Source organism: Anomaloglossus baeobatrachus, chromosome 11 (assembly GCF_048569485.1).
Source record: "Anomaloglossus baeobatrachus isolate aAnoBae1 chromosome 11, aAnoBae1.hap1, whole genome shotgun sequence".
NCBI lineage: Eukaryota > Metazoa > Chordata > Amphibia > Anura > Aromobatidae > Anomaloglossus > Anomaloglossus baeobatrachus.
In genome coordinates this window covers 157,226,371-157,242,417 of record NC_134363.1, presented here as the reverse complement: position 1 = coordinate 157,242,417, position 16,047 = coordinate 157,226,371, and the positions used below count along the sequence as shown (strand labels likewise).

General features: G+C 48.0%; 1 protein-coding gene across 1 annotated transcript in view; it reads right to left on the bottom strand.

Moving 5' to 3' along the window:
* The window catches only part of LOC142255891 (uncharacterized), a 117,166-nt gene that overhangs the window by 90,700 nt on the left and 10,419 nt on the right, over positions 1 to 16,047 (bottom strand). Inside the window, exon 2 of the mRNA XM_075327337.1 lies at positions 3,715 to 3,799. Within this exon, the coding sequence (XP_075183452.1) occupies positions 3,715 to 3,799 (85 nt within the window). The remainder of the gene's footprint in view (positions 1 to 3,714; positions 3,800 to 16,047) is intronic.

The following is a 16,047-nucleotide window of genomic DNA, read 5'->3' as shown; positions in this document are numbered from 1 at the left end:
TGCCTGCCTGGCTGTTTGGGGGTCCTAGGCTCCAACCCAGGCCCCGCGCAGAACTGCACTTTGCAACTCTCCACTCCACTGCACTGAACTCCACTCATCTGCCCTTGAACTTCCTGCCTCTGGCCAGCAGACTCCTCGATGGGTGTGTCTTTCTGCCTGACTCCGTACACCTGGTGTGCCTGTCTAACACTGAGGGAGGCAAACCAGGACTTGTGTTTGACTGTTGTTACCTGTCTAGTGTGGGGGGGGGGTGTGGTGTAGTGACCTGTGACCCCTGGGGTGTCCAGGGCGTCACATTTAAATAGTAAGGCTCACTGACTTGGTAAATTACACGACAGCCACCATCTTGGGAATTGTGGACACAACAATGTCAGGTGTGTACAGTGTTCACACGAGGGATAAGCAGGCACCAATGTATTATGGAGTGAGGCATTTTACCACTTTATATGCCATTATACGAGGGGTTGTTGATAAGTCTTTGGCTTTACCCAGAAAGAAACGAGATAGGATGATGAAACTTTGCATTTATTCCACATAATCTCCACTGATGTCACCACACTTCTTACATCGATATTCCAAGTTCAGTAAACCTAGCAAAAAGAAGGTTTTCGGTTGTGCCTCAAACCAGGCATCTGTAGAAGCCATGGCATCAGAAATGGTGTGAAATTTGGTACACTTGAGGTGTTTCTTCAGGTTTAGGAACTGATGATAGTCGGAGGGAGCTAGATCTGGTGAATAAGGTGGGTGGTCAACCAGCTGGAAGCCCAGCTCTGCCAGTTTTGCCGTGGTCGCTTGTGTAGTGTGAGCGGAGGCATTGTCTTGCAGGAACAAGATTCCTTTGGACAGCTTGCTGCACCTTTTGGCCTTCAGAGCTGCCTTCAATTAGTCTAAAAGTTCAATGTAATACCTTGCATTGATGGTGGAACCCTTTTGAAGGTAGTCCACTAGCAGCACGCCCTCCTTATCCCAGAACACAGATGCCATCACCTTAGTGGCTGATTTTTGCACCCTGAATTTCTTTGGAGGAGGAGAACCACTGAGTCTCCAGTCTTTTTACTGCTCCTTGTTTTCAGGGTCGTACAAATAAATCCAGGTCTCAGCCATAGTGACCAGTGGATCCATGAAGTTCTTATCAGTCCAGAAACGCTGACAAATGGACTGGGAAGTTTTCACTAGCATGTTTTTCTGATCTGTTGTCAAACATTTGGGGATCCACTTTGCAGATCACTTCCTCATGTCCAAATGTTCATGGATAATGACACAAACACGTTCACGGGAAATCCCCATGATGTCTGCTATTGCTTTAGCTGAAATTCGTTGATTCTCCAGTATGAGGTTGTGCGCAGCATCGATAATCTCTAGAACAACAACCACTCTCGGTCGTCCTGGACGTTCCTCATCATTGGTGCTGAAGTGGCCAGTTTTAAATTTGGCAACCCAGTTCCTAAAGGGAACCTGTCAGGTACAATATACACCCAGAACCATGAGCAGTTCTGGGTGCATATTGCTAATCCCTGCCTAACTGTCCCTGTATACACTGGCATAGATAAGAGATGTTTAGAAAAAAGTATTTCTAAAGTTCTTTTATCGTATGCTAATGAGTGAGGGGGCTAGTCCCCTGGGCGTTAGTCTCCCGGCCAGTCGCCCCCATTAACATGTTAGTATGCCCCTGTGGGTGTGCTAACATGCTAATGAATACGCAGCGTCAGAGGATGATCTCACTCATCTCTCCGTTGCCTTCGCCGCTTGATGCTGGATTTCAGCTCAGTGCGCATGACCCTGGACTTTCGCTCATGCGCACTACTTCAGTTTGAAGCCAGGAGGTGTACACCCGGCTTCATAGTGAGCATGACCCAAACTCCGGGGTCATGTGCACTAAGCCGAAATACAGCGTTGGACGCGATGGCGGCAGAGAGGTGAGTGAGATCATCCACAAGGGTGTACTAACATGCTAATGAGGGAGACTAGCAAGGGAAGCACCGTCCAGGGGACTAGTCCCCGCGCTCATTAGCATACAATATAAGATCTTTAGAAATACTTTTTCTAAAGATCTCTTTATCTATACTAGTGTATACAGGGACTGTTAGGCAGGGATTAGCAATATACACCAGAACTGCTCGTGGTCTTGGGTGTACGTTGCACCTGATAACTTCCCTTTAACTGTGGAATGTGAAGGGCATTGATCCCCCAATGTCTGCGACTTATCACCATGAATATCCTCTGCGGACTTTCCTTGCAGAAACAAGAATTTTATCCCTCCTCTGCTCTCAGTTGCAGTGAATATCGCATTAGACTCCGCCATTTTCCTGTCCCGCGTGCGTAGAACACTGTTGCCTTAAGCAACAAACACAAAATTTTGAAAGCATATATTAGACACATAAGGCTTTCATGTGATGTAACACTCGTTACCATAGAAACAAAAAAAGATCACAAAGCCAAAGACTTATCAGCATCCCCGCGTATATCAGTCTACGGCATTTGGGGAGGCCGCATTCTTTGCTGGACGCAGTGACATTTTTAGTGATTGCATATTTTTTTTCTATACACCTTTGGATGACGTTTGTATTGCTTGTTTATTATAATAAATCTGCACTTTTTTTTATTTCAGTTTATATATTAAAAATACTTTTTATGGGAAAAAAAATTCATTCTTAATTTTGATTTTTTTTTTTTACATTTTATCCTCTTCTTGTAAGTAATATCGTTTTACAATTACCATCATATAGTAATTTTGGACAACATTTTGTAGTGATATTGCCATCCTGGTCCTCAACCTGTAGTAATGTGCCCATATTGTCCCCTGTGGTAATGTGCCCTTGTAGTAATGTCCCATATTGCCCCCTTGTAGTAATGTGCCTATACTGTCCCCTGTGGTAATGTGCCCATATTGCTCCCTTGTAGTAATGTGCCCATATTGTCCCCTTGCAGTAATGTGCCCATATTGCCCCTTGCAGTAATGTGCCCATATCGTGCCCTGTAGTAACATGCACATAAAGTCCCCTTGCAGTAATGTGCCCATATTGTGCCCTGTAGTAATGTGCACATATTGTCCCCTTGCAGTAATGTGCTCAAATTGTACCATGTAGTAATATGCCCATATTGTCCCCTTGTAGTAATATCCCGTTATGATGTTGTTCACATACACAAAAAAATAAACAGATTTTTCTCACCTTTCTTCTGTTCCCTCGGTGTCCTCCTTAATGGTTTCTTGCAGCCAGTAGACATCTAGAACCCATGACGATTGCTGTGCTGTACATGCGGCGGCCGCCATCAGTGTTTTCCTACTGGGGAACGATTTGCGGTCCTGCTCTCCTCACATCTTTACTAATGGCAGCCGCACCAGCCAATCAGAATACACCCACGTTAGCTGCTGGCCTCTGATTGGCCGGCGGTAGCTGCCATTAGTAAAGCTGTGTAGAGGCGTGCTTCTCTGCGCGGTGCCGCAAATTATACTCGCCGGAAGTAAAGTGCTGACAGCGGTGGCCTCGTGTACTGGGCCGCAATAGTCACGGGGTCTAGGTATCTGTGGGCCACAAGAAGCAGCCTCAGGGGCAGCATGCGGCCCGCGTGATTGAGACCTATGGTATATGGCGTCTCTGAAATTTCAACAGTTGGTTGTCAAACCAGTTAAGGCTACACAACGTCTAATATTTGCAGACAATACAGAATAGGAGAAAATCACTATAATCGCACTATAATCGCAGAACCACCCACCTATATCACACATTGGGCAGCAGGTGCCATTGAATTCGTATTCCCTCGGAAGGCAAGCCAAAATAATATTCACCATCAATATTTTCTGAAATATAAAAACATAAGAGAAATCGTAAATTGTGTAATTATGAGATTATAAACTAACGTTATATTACCAAGAAGCATGGGCGTACCCAGCGAGGGGCGGGGGGCAGCTGCCCCCCCCCCCAGAAGCAGTGGGACGCACCTATTATGACCTGTCTCTGTCAGGTAGCGGGTGCGTCAGGCAGCGCGGGTGGTGAGGAGAGGACAGAGCGGCATGGTGCATCGGCACCCGCCACCCACTAGTACTGCAGGGCAGACTGAACGCAGCTCCCGCAGCCACTCCTAATAGAAGCTGTAAAATCCCGTCCTCAGTGCCTGCCGGCCGCTCTGCACTGCAAATTAGCACAGCGAGGACTGGACTGGAGTGATGACATTGACATCATCACTCTGCGCCCCGTTGTGTCGAGTCCTGCAGTGCAGAGCGGCCGGCACAGTCACAAGCTGGGGAGACTGCTGGGAGGCGGAGCTTCTGCCACAAGTAAAAAAAATGTAAATATTAAATCAGACAGTCTGGGGAGCTCTTGTATATGATGGGGGGGCTGAATATGGGGGGCTGTATACAGAATGTGTTTGTGGGGGGGCTCTAGGACCCGGAAGCACCATGTGACCGGTGACGTTGCCCGGTCACATGGTGCTGTTTAAGGTCCTGCTCCAGGTCCTGCGCTGTATAAATGCAGAAATACGCAACATGTGAACGCACCTTTTTCTTTAAAACAACTAATCGTTAGAATTTATTCCAGTTATAATTTATTAGTTTCCCTTCTTCTTTACATTTAGGAGACATCGAGGCTGCCTAAATGGATATAAGAAACTGGTTCCAAAAAGGTAAGTTAAGTCAATTCTGTAGGAAATGAAATTGAGAGGAAGCGACCCAGCCTAGAGACATTTAACCAAATTCCATGTTTTCTAATAGGTCTATAATAGTGATCACTGATGAGCGTAATCATTACTATTCGCATTATTCGTTATTCGGCCGGTATCGCTGGTGCTCATGAGTGATGTGTCGATCAATATGGATCTGACACAGTTTGACAGCTCCCTTCACTACATAAAGTGAACGGACACTCAGTGAGAGCAGATTGAATGTTAGCCACTCTCTAGGGGGCACTAAAAGGTGTTATATATAGTAGAAATGGGAAAATTCCCACTCTCCCGCCCTGTCCCGGAAAGACTCGTTTTATGACCGGATGTGTGTAGGTGGAGCCTATCACTAATTGAAAATGGACTGGATTGAAACAAATGTTTTGAACAAGTTTTCTTCAAACCCAAGAAAAGTTATATTAGTATAAGACATGCAATCAGAATAAAAATCTAAATTTATTCGCAAGCAAATAATTGTAATAACTAATAAAGCACTGCTATAATTACATTTAATTCTCTTAAAATTTTTGTTTCATTCACCTTTTCCGTTCTAATATTTTACAACCTGAACGACCATGGCTTCCCCTCCCCCCCCCCCCCCTACTTTTGATCCTGGGTACACCCATGCCAAGAAGGGGAAGGAGACATCCCAGCCGTGCTCCAACATGTCTGAACTGCCGGTGTAGAACATTTAAAACCTACAAGTCATAGTCAACCCGCTGGGAAAATTCTTTTATTTTAAACATATTTTATTTGATGTCAGCAAGCGCATATCATCAACAAGAGAACATGTTACATTCCATAAAATTTCTCCGGATCGTACAATGCTTCTGTTACATCATTTTCTTTTTTCATTGTCACAACAATTTCATCTTCATAGAATTATCTTAACAATAATTTTATTTAACTTAAACTAACATATTTCCTATTTGTTCCCTTCAGTTGGTCCTTTGGATGCTCCCTACCTTCAGTGTCCGTAGTGTCCCTGCAGTGTCTTGCAAACAATACCAAGTCGTGTGTTCAAATGCTTTAATTAACTGGGTGATTTCCGTCTGTGTGAAGCTTTGCTCAATAAATGTTCTCCACTTTTTGAAGAATCTTTTAGTGGACTGAAGAATCCAGTTTGTCGTACATCATTATTGCTTTTAGGGTATTAACTATTTCTGTATTTTTCGGTGTCTGTCTTATCAGCCAGTTCCTAAGTAGGCATTTCTTAACTACAAGCAATACTACGTGTATTACATCAGGAATGTGGAGATAAAAAAACAAAAAAAACTGGAATGTGAGCACTTGCTCTGTCAGTTTCCATAGGGACTTCTATACAGTGAAACAAACAGGCCTGAGGGGTGACGGGTATAATTACTTTCCAAATCCTCAATATGTACGCCACCGCTTCCTCCCATACCTGGGAAGATTCTGACTGCTGTGAACCTCACCCTGACTGTGGACAAAAGGATAAGGTGACAGATGGGAATTCAGTACAAAATAAAGGGCCACTCAAAATAGCAATGAATAAATATGGAAAACTGAGTTTTATATGGCCAAACATAGTTCCAAAAGGAAAAATAATAACTAGTACACCCACATAAATAAACAGATATTTATTACAAAATTCCACATACAAAATAGGGGTACTGTTAGTAAAAAACAGGTTATCAGAGTATTAGACAGTGAAGGGTTAAAGAACAATCAGAGATCACCCTTCCAAGGACCCAGGCAGCATTAATCAAGTATTCTGCATAGGTAAATATACTGCACAACCCAAAGGGGAAAGTCACATTGTATGGCCTACCAATTGTGTCTAAAAAGCACATGAAAGAGCCCATGGGTTGTGCAAGAGCAACAGCTTACCCATATCAGGTTCCTATGCAGTAGCCGTGTCCAGGGTCCAGTAAAGAGGGGGAGAAACGCCCCCCGAGGAAGCAACTAAGCGAAACGCGTCGGGGCGTTTCTCCCCCTCTTTACTGGACCCTGGACACGGCTACTGCATAGGAACCTGATATGGGTAAGCTGTTGCTCTAACCCTTGCACAACCCATGGGCTCTTTCATGTGCTTTTTAGACACAATTGGTAGGCCATACAATGTGACTTTCCCCTTTTGGGTTGTGCAGTATATTTACCTATGCAGAATACTTGATTAATGCTGCCTGGGTCCTTGGAAGGGTGATCTCTGATTGTTCTTTAACCCTTCACTGTCTAATACTCTGATAACCTGTTTTTTACTAACAGTACCCCTATTTTGTATGTGGAATTTTGTAATAAATATCTGTTTATTTATGTGGGTGTACTAGTTATTATTTTTCCTTTTGGAACTATGTTTGGCCATATAAAACTCAGTTTTCCATATTTACTCACCCTGACTGTGGACGCTAAACCCCGTAACTCCATAATGTAGGATAGATACAGTTTAAGGCTGGGGCCACACGGGGCACTACTGCGATCCCCTTGCATGACACTCTGCTCATGCTGGCAGTACAGCAGAGCCGAGTGTCATGCATGTGTCCTTGCTACTGAGGTCCGTTTGTGTGAGCAGACCTCAGCTGCGGGGGGCGGGCTGGCACTGAGGAGGGGAGGGAGGGATTTCTCTCCCTCTCTCCTGCGTAGCCGGCTATTGCCATTCTCGCACTGCACTAGCGGTACACTGGTGTACCGCGAGTGCAGTGCGATTTTTCTCTCGCCCCACAGACTTGAATGGGTGCGAGAGAAAGAGTCTCGCATTACAGTCGCAGCATGCTGTGATTGTTTTCTCGGTCCGATTAGGGCTGAGAAAATAATCGCTCATGTGTGCTGACACACAGGGTAATATTGGTCCGAGGGGAATGCGATGTTTTATCGCACTCCACTCGCACCGTTTTTCTCGCCGTGTGGCTTAGGCCTAAGAAATATTCCCATCTCTTTTTATCAGCATTGGCCAAGGCAGTTTCACTTCAGCCCTGTTGGACTAAGAACAAAAGTTTATTATGATGGAACTTCAGCAATGCTGCGAATGAGGGGTCTGGCTGATTGATTATAAAATGAGCAAGGCCAAACCTTTAAGACCTAAGACACACGGCATGAAAATCGGTGCGAGTGGAGTGCAATAAAACATCACATTCCACTCGGACCAATATTTGCCTATGTGTCAGCACCCATGAGCGATTATTTTCTCAGCCCTAATTGGACCGAGAAAACAATCGCAGCATGCTGCAACTGTAATGCGATCCTAGATTCTCTCGCACCCATTCAAGTCTATGGGGTGAGAGAAAGATCACACTGCACTCGCGGTACACCAGTGTACTGCGAGTGTAGGGCAAGAATGGCAATAGCCGGCTATGGAGGAGAGTGTGAGATAAATCCCTCCCCTCCTCAGCGCCGGCACACCCCCCGCAGCTGAGGTCCGCTCGCACGACCGGACCTCAGTTGCAGTGATACTCGCATGACACTCGGCTCTGCTGTACTGCCATTGTGAGCCGAGTGTCATGTGAGGGATGGCAGTAATCCCCGTGTTTGACTTCCCAGCAAAGTCTATGAGAAGTCAGATTTGCTGTGCGCACATTGCAGTTTATTTGTCAGCGTTTTATTTGTCAAAAGTTTGTGACAAAAAACATGCAGCATGTTCATTCTTCCTGCGTTTTTGTCAACATATGTCACAAAAACGCAGCAAAAACGCATGTTGTGAAAAATGCACCAAAAACGCACCTACAATTACAAGCATTTTTTGTGACATTTCCAGGCTCTCTCTGACAAGGTGCAATTTTGGCTGCAGTTTGTGAAGACAAAAAGATGCAGCGTGTGCATGTATCCTTAGGGTAAGTTCACACAGTGCGTTTTTCGCTGTGTTTTTGCGCGTTTTTCGGGTGCGTTTTTGGCCTCATAACTGCATGACTTTGCTTCCCCAGCAAAGTCTATGAGTTTTCATTTTTGCTGTCCGCACACAACTTTTTTTTTAAGCTGCGTTTTTGAGCTTAAAAAAAAAAATGGACATGTCAATTCTTTCCTGCGTTTTTCTGCGTTTTCCCCCCATGCAATGCATTGGAAAAACGCAGCAAAACGCAGAGATCAAAAACGCAGCCAAAAACACACCAAATCGCGGTAAAACGCATGCGTTTTGCCGCGGGTGTCTTTTTGTGCGTTTTTAGCGGCCAAAACCGCACAAAAATGCAGCGTCAAAAAACCGCAGTGTGTGCACATAGCCTTAGACTGTGTGCGCACGCTGAGTTCTTTGTTGTCGATTTGGTGCAGTTTATTGTGCAGATTGTGGCCTAAATCTGCATGTCTATTCTTAAGCTAGGTGCACATGTTGCTTTTTTACGTGCGCATTTTATGCACATAAAAATTAAAAAAAAAACCATGTTTTGGCGGGGGAAAAAAAAAAACTACTTTTGTATCGCGTTTGCATGTTTTCTTTTTTTTTTTAGTCATGGCAATCACGGGGGTTCAGGTGCTGTACTCCCGCAATCACTGCAGAGTCTCCGGCTGATGTTACAGCAGGGACGCGGCTCTCACTGCCCGAAGCGGTGCCTGCGCTGCTCCCGGCAGTTTAACTCCCTGAATGCTGCAATAACTGCGATCACAGCATTCAAGAGGTAGGGAAAAGAATCGCTTACCTCTCCCTAGCGAAAGAGTCCCTGCGATAAGATCACAGGGACCCGATTGTTGCCATGGTAACCCGAGTCATCACCATGACGACCCCGAGTCACCCAGCTATGGAGAGCCTCACACACCATGCTGTATGCACGGTGTGAGGAGAACACTGACAGACATAATCCACTGTAGTAATAAAGCACTGCAGTGAATTATAGAAACGCAGACGGAAAAAAAGAAATTAAAATTAATTTAAAAAAATTTAAAAAGAATTTAAAAATTTAAAAAGTCCCTATTAATCCCTCTTTAATCTAAATGCTTTATTTTTTTTTGCTTTGCCTATTTCCGTTTTGATGAGGTTTTGTTAGAGTATCCCAGCATGCACTGGGGTTATCAAACGAAACGCCATCCGAAGGCACGGCCTCGGTCCCATCCTGAAATGAAGTGTCAACGGTGACTTCCGTTTCAGGGGCTGAATTCGTCCTCTCTACTGATCATGCGCCGGTTGTCAACTCCAACATACACGCAGTACAAGCTCCCACATGACTGACATTCTCAATAAAACAGATGTCACATGCTCACTGTCAGTGCGCTCTCTTGCTGGCTCGTCGCTTCTCAGAGCTGGTGAAGGAGTGCACTGTCACTGTGCACTTTTCTTTACAACTTGTAGCTAAACATGCTGAGTGTTTACAAGCTCTTTACCACTGCGCTTGTAAGTGCTGCTTTGAAGCTAGCCAGGACTGCACTAAGCACGGTTTGTTATCTGTTGTAAAAAGTAACACTACCCTCCCCCCCCCCAAAAAAAACAACTTATTTTTTCCTCTCAATTCTACACAAATGACTTCTTCCAGTACGTTATATGGTAATGTGACAAATACTATTTAAATCTATGCCACCGATTCATAAAGACTAGTGATTTTCTTGCTGGGGGGATGGTAAGGTGGGCTAAATTACTTATCACATAAAAAAATAAAAAACCCACAAGGCAATGTTGATAGAATAAACAGTAGAAAGCAAAAGTGCAACAAAAAAAATACTGCTGGTCTTTTAGAGCAGGGGTGGGGAACCTTTTATCTGCCGGGGGCTATTTGGAAATTTCTACCAATCTTCTAGGGCCGCACTAAACTATCAACTTGAAAACGACCCTGCTATATTTGGTCAAACAATTAATTAACTCACCCCTACTTGGTGGCTGGAGCGGCTTCACTTTGGTGCGACTGTGATGTTATATGATATTGATCATATTGTGTGGCGCCCCTGAGTGTCAGGTGCCACAGGGTACTACATCCAACCTTGCATTTCTGGAAAACCAATGCTGGTAAACACCACAACACACACAACTCACGCCCTTTGCCCCAGACTGGTTAATAGGCTAGAGATGGACTTGACGGGTGGTCATCCAATCCACTAGTCAGAGACCTGGGAAGACGAGGGGCTAGTCAGTGAAGTGGACGGATGACGGACATCTTGTCAGAGAGTTGAATAGTAACCAGACACCAAGTCAGTGAGAAGTTGACGTGCTGACAGGAAAGTGTAAAGTGACTACTGAGTAAAAGGGAGTACAGTCGCTGGGAGAGTACGTACCAGTACTCACTGGACCGAGCACCAGCAGGGCACAGGGCCCTAGTTCAGGAAGACGCTACAAGCTCACCTGATAAACACCTACCCGGTGAGGGGACCATCAAGGACCTTACCGACATTAGTGTCCGGGGCACAGCAACAAAGAGGGAACCTGGGAACGGGGACAGAGGTCCGACCCAAGACAGGTTCAAGCTGCTTGGCGTACAAGCCAGGACGTAGACAAAAGGAGGGGGCCTCCAAAACGCTCCAGGCCACGGGGACCCACCAACTACTACAGGGTGCAAGTGTGACGCCCTGGCAAAACCAGGTTGTCACAGGAGACTACATCCATCTTCAAGATGCAGGATCCCCTCCTCCTTGCCTACCAACACAACCCTACACACAGGTACATACACCAGCCACAAAGCCTAGTCACCCCCCCAGTACAATAGGGACACACCAGTGGGCGGGGCCAGGCAGATAGTGACACCCACCTAGGGGTCCTGAGGTGTCAGGGGAGGGAACGAGTTAGTCTGAGTGAGAGAGAGAAGCAGATGCGTCTGGACAGAGGAAGTGAGAGGAGTGAAGTGGTAGTCGGGGGTTGTAGCTCCCGGACGGACTACCTGAGCTGACTAGGTGGCAGACGGCAGAGCAGGGCCACAGGCATTGGAGATCTGGTCGCGGGAGACCTTAAGTGGAGCGGGGCAGGGTTGTAGGCCGCCGGTGCCTACAGCGGGAATCCGGTCTGGAGGCCGTGCACAGTCGGGGTCCCTAGGGCGAGGACAGATTTAAGCTCCTTGTCAATTAGCCAGCAGGGGACAAGATTCCACGTCTTGTCCCACCAGTGAGCCGGGATAGAGCGAGACGGAAGCCCAACTCGGGGGATAGGGCGTCTGCAAGTGCCTGCAAAAATCCCAAGGGTCAGATCTCGCGGGCAAAAGCTCCCACAGCAAAAACACCGGGAGCAGACTTTTCCAGTTTCATGCGGACTAATCAACACACAAGACAAACACACAAAAGTGCAGGAGGAAGGGCCCCTGTCCTGTTAACCGGTGTACGGGACGCGAGAACTCCCCTCCGGAGGCTACCGGTATCCAGCACTTGGTTTACTACTTTGACTTTGTGAAGTTTATTCAACAACAGTGAGTACACCGGTGTCATCCAGTCCAGCCTGCAGATGGCGCCCCAGCACTGCACTCCACTTACACCAGGACCTTGGGACAACACCTCCCCTACCCGTGGAGGGGATACCATCCTGCTGCCCCGCTCCATTAGCCCCGGGCGTCCCATAGATAGGCAGCGGCGGTGTTACCAACTATCACCGCAACCCACGGGTGGAGTCACTGACAAACTCTTCCCCTGTAAATAACCCCTTTATATTGTTGTGGGCGACCGGCTACTGCAAGAGCCCCGGATGCGGCTGCCACTCAAGCCACAGCTTCTGATCCCGGATCCGAGCGTCTCAAGGAGCTCCCCACTGGCTGTGGCCTGCGCCCCCGCCGCGACACATGGAAGGAAAGCTCACCAGTTCACTACACCGGCACTGTGACAAAGGGAATACCGGATTGGTAAAGACCAGCACAAACCGTGTGGCAGCAACTCCAAACCAGTGAGTAAAGCACAAGTTAAACTGCAGCCCCTGTGTTGTCTGAATTCTTCCTACACCTCTGCATCTATATACTACAACCACCATCATCTTCCCCTGGGGCCTAGCTCTACTTGTGGAGAGCCATCACATCTAAACTGCTTAATACCACCAGCGCCAGGCGTGAGAGACTTTGCAGCGGCGGCTTCTTACATATAGCCGCATACCACAATTGGTGTCACGAAAAACTCAATTTTATTTTTCCTTGTACAAAACCCCTTTTAAGCGACCCCCAGGGTCACGGAACCGGGCAACGGCCACCAAATGAAGTATCCCAGCAATATACAGCCCGGGACAGAGTATCCCAAAGCCCTGGGATGCGTCAATTGCTTCTCATAACCGCTTTTCCAGGTTTGTCTTGGTCTGGAGAGGCTGGGGGCATAGACATTATAGGAGACATTGGGCTGCGTAAATTACAGGAGATGCGGGGGTATAAACATCACAGGAGACCCTGGGGCATACACATCACAGGAGACGCTAGGACGCATAAATAACCGGAGACGATGAGGGTACACACATAACAAGAGGGGCTAGGGGCAGATGCATCACAGGAAAGGCTGGGGGCATATATACTACAGGAGGGGCCGGGGCATATACATCACAGAAGACGCTGGGGCGCATAAATTACAGGAGATGCTGAAGGTTCACACATCACAGGAGGGGCTAGGGCCATATATATCAAAGGAGAGGCTGGGGGCATATACATCACAGAATGGGTATACAGATCACAGGAGGGGCTGAGGCATATACATCACAGCAAAGGGTGGGGCACAGACATCACTGGGGGGCACAGATAGCACTGGAGGTGGCACGGGCAGCATGGACAGCACTAGGGGGGGCATAGACGGGATTGGGGGACAAGGAAAGCACTGGCAGCAGCACGGACAGCACTGATGGCGGCACAGACAGGACTGGGGAAGCATAGACATCACCAGGAGGGCACAGTCAACGGTGGCAGGTACACAGCAATGGGGTTTAAACAGCACTGAGGGGCACGGACAACACTGACCATGGCATGGACAGCATTAGGTGGTGCAGACAGCACTAGGGGGTACGGACAGGGAGTCACGGACAGTACTGGGGGGGGGGGGGAGAAGAGAGTATAGACATCACCAGGCGGGTATAGACATCATCTGAGGGGCATGGACAACAGTGGGGATTACACAGCACTGAGGAATGGCACACAGTACTACTAGGGGGGTACACAGCACTGGGAACTGGCACACAGTAATACTAGGGGGCTACACAGCACTGGGAACTGGCACACAGTATGGGACATACTAAAAAGAATGAAGAAAAGGAATGAACAAAAAGAATGAACAAAAAGATTGAACTTCTTGGTTTCTAATTAGAGAGATGAATAATAGGTTTCATAGACATCATAGACATGGAATGAACATATATATAACGGCTCAGCTAACCGAACAGCACGAACTAGGGGGTGACAGGACGAAGCCCGACACCTTTCACCGCACCCACATGGAGCCCCGACTCCCATGTGACTGCTGCACCACCAGGAGCCCACACCGAGAACCCAGCCGAGACATACCCTTGCATTGCTGGAATCGTGCCGGGAGCCGGCGTACGCTGGTAACCATGGTACACATTGGGTAACTAAGCAAAGCGCTTTACATAGTTACCCAATAGTGTACCATAGTTACCAGCGTAACTCGGCTCCACCCCCCCCGCACTCTGCCCTCCGCATGTATACACTGAACACACACACACACACACACGAATAGTCACCTCTCCCCAGCCATGCAGTCCCCGGCACTGACGTCCTCAGCGCCATGGCCCCACTCGGCTCCACCCCCAACCCCCTGCACTCCGCATGTATACACTGAAAACACACCCCGGCACTACTGCACCCATCATCACCGCACACACGCAGGCACTACCGCTCCCATCATCATCATCACCATCACTGCACACAGACCGGGACTACTGCACCCATCATCCCCGCACACACGCAGGCACAACCGCTCCCATCATCCCCGTACACACACAAGCACTACCGCTCCCATCATCCCCGCACACACCCTGACACTACCGCACCCATCATCATCCCCACACACACCCCGGCACTACCGCATCCATCATCATCCCCGCACACACCCTGGCAGTACCGCACCCATCATCATCCCCGCACACACCCCAGCACTACCGCACCCATCATCATCCCCGCACACACCCCAGCACTACCGCACCCATCATCATCCCCGCACACACCCCGTCACTACCGCACTCATCATCACCGCACACACAAGCACTACCGCACTCATCATCATCACCGCACACACCCCGGCACTAGCGCCCCCATCACCTTCCCCGCACCCCGGCCCACGTCATCCCCGCACATACGCAGGCACTACCTGAGTGAAGTCTCCGGTGACAGCGCGGCTCACTTCAGTTGCTGCGTGGAGCTGACACAGAGCGGTCGTGTTCTACGGCACTCCCTGTCAGCTTCATGTAGCAGAGCTGAAAGCGTCGTGTGGATTACGTCGGACCTGGAGGGGTATTTGGGGATTAATAAAGTGGTAAATGAGGGGTTTTTTTGTCTTTTATTCCAAAAGGATTTTTCGTTGTGTTTATTTACTTTCACTTACAGGTTAATCATAGAAGGTATCTCGGGGAAACGCCTGCCATAATTAACCTAGGACGTAGTGGCAGCTACAAGCTGCCATTTAACTCCTTACTACCCACATTGCCACTGCACCAGGGCAATTCAGGATGAGCCGGGTAGAGTCCCGGGACTGTCGCATCTAATGGATGCGGCAATTCCGGGTGGCTGCTGGCTGATATTGTTAGGGTGGTGGGCTCCCCATAACGTGGCGCTCCCCATCCTGACAATACCAGCTTTCAGTTGTGTGGCTTTATCTTGACTGGTATCAAAATTGGGGTGGGGGGGGGGACTGCAGGTTTTTTTTTTTTTTTTTATAGAGGGGGGGGAGAGACCGGGAGTGATTTTAAAAGATTCAGATCGTTCTGCTGGACATGCTGAGCATGTGCAGTAGAACATGACGGTATCCGTCAGCGGATTCCGCCGCTTAGTGCATTGCGGCGGAATCTGCACCCATAGACAATCATTAGACACCTTGGTGGATTCTAACGGAATCCGTTAAGGTGCGATATTTTAACGACCCAAAAAAACGCTACATGCACCGTCCCCTCTGCCCGACTCTGCGTCAAATTAACGATGACACTTTCGTTACAGTGCGTAGTCAATACAAGTCTATAGAGAATAGCGGACGGCGCTATTCTCCATAGCAGCGGATTGCACTGTACACAAGTGTGAAAGCGCCCGAACACATACACACACACACACCTGGATAGTCACCTGTCCCCAGCCATGCAGTCCCCGGCACGGACGTCCTCAGCGCCATGGCCCCGCTCGGCTCCACCTCCCCGCACTCCTCCCCCCGCACACATTACCCCGCAGGATGGGGGCACATGTCAGGATGGTGGCTGCACCACGATGGGGGCACACACCAGCATTGGGCCACATCACAGCATCAACATATTTTTACTTAACTTTACACTGTTCATGGCCTTCTTTCATTACAAGCCATGGACATCATTAAACATTAGACTCATCTATTAAAACTGTTCCTTCTGTTGTT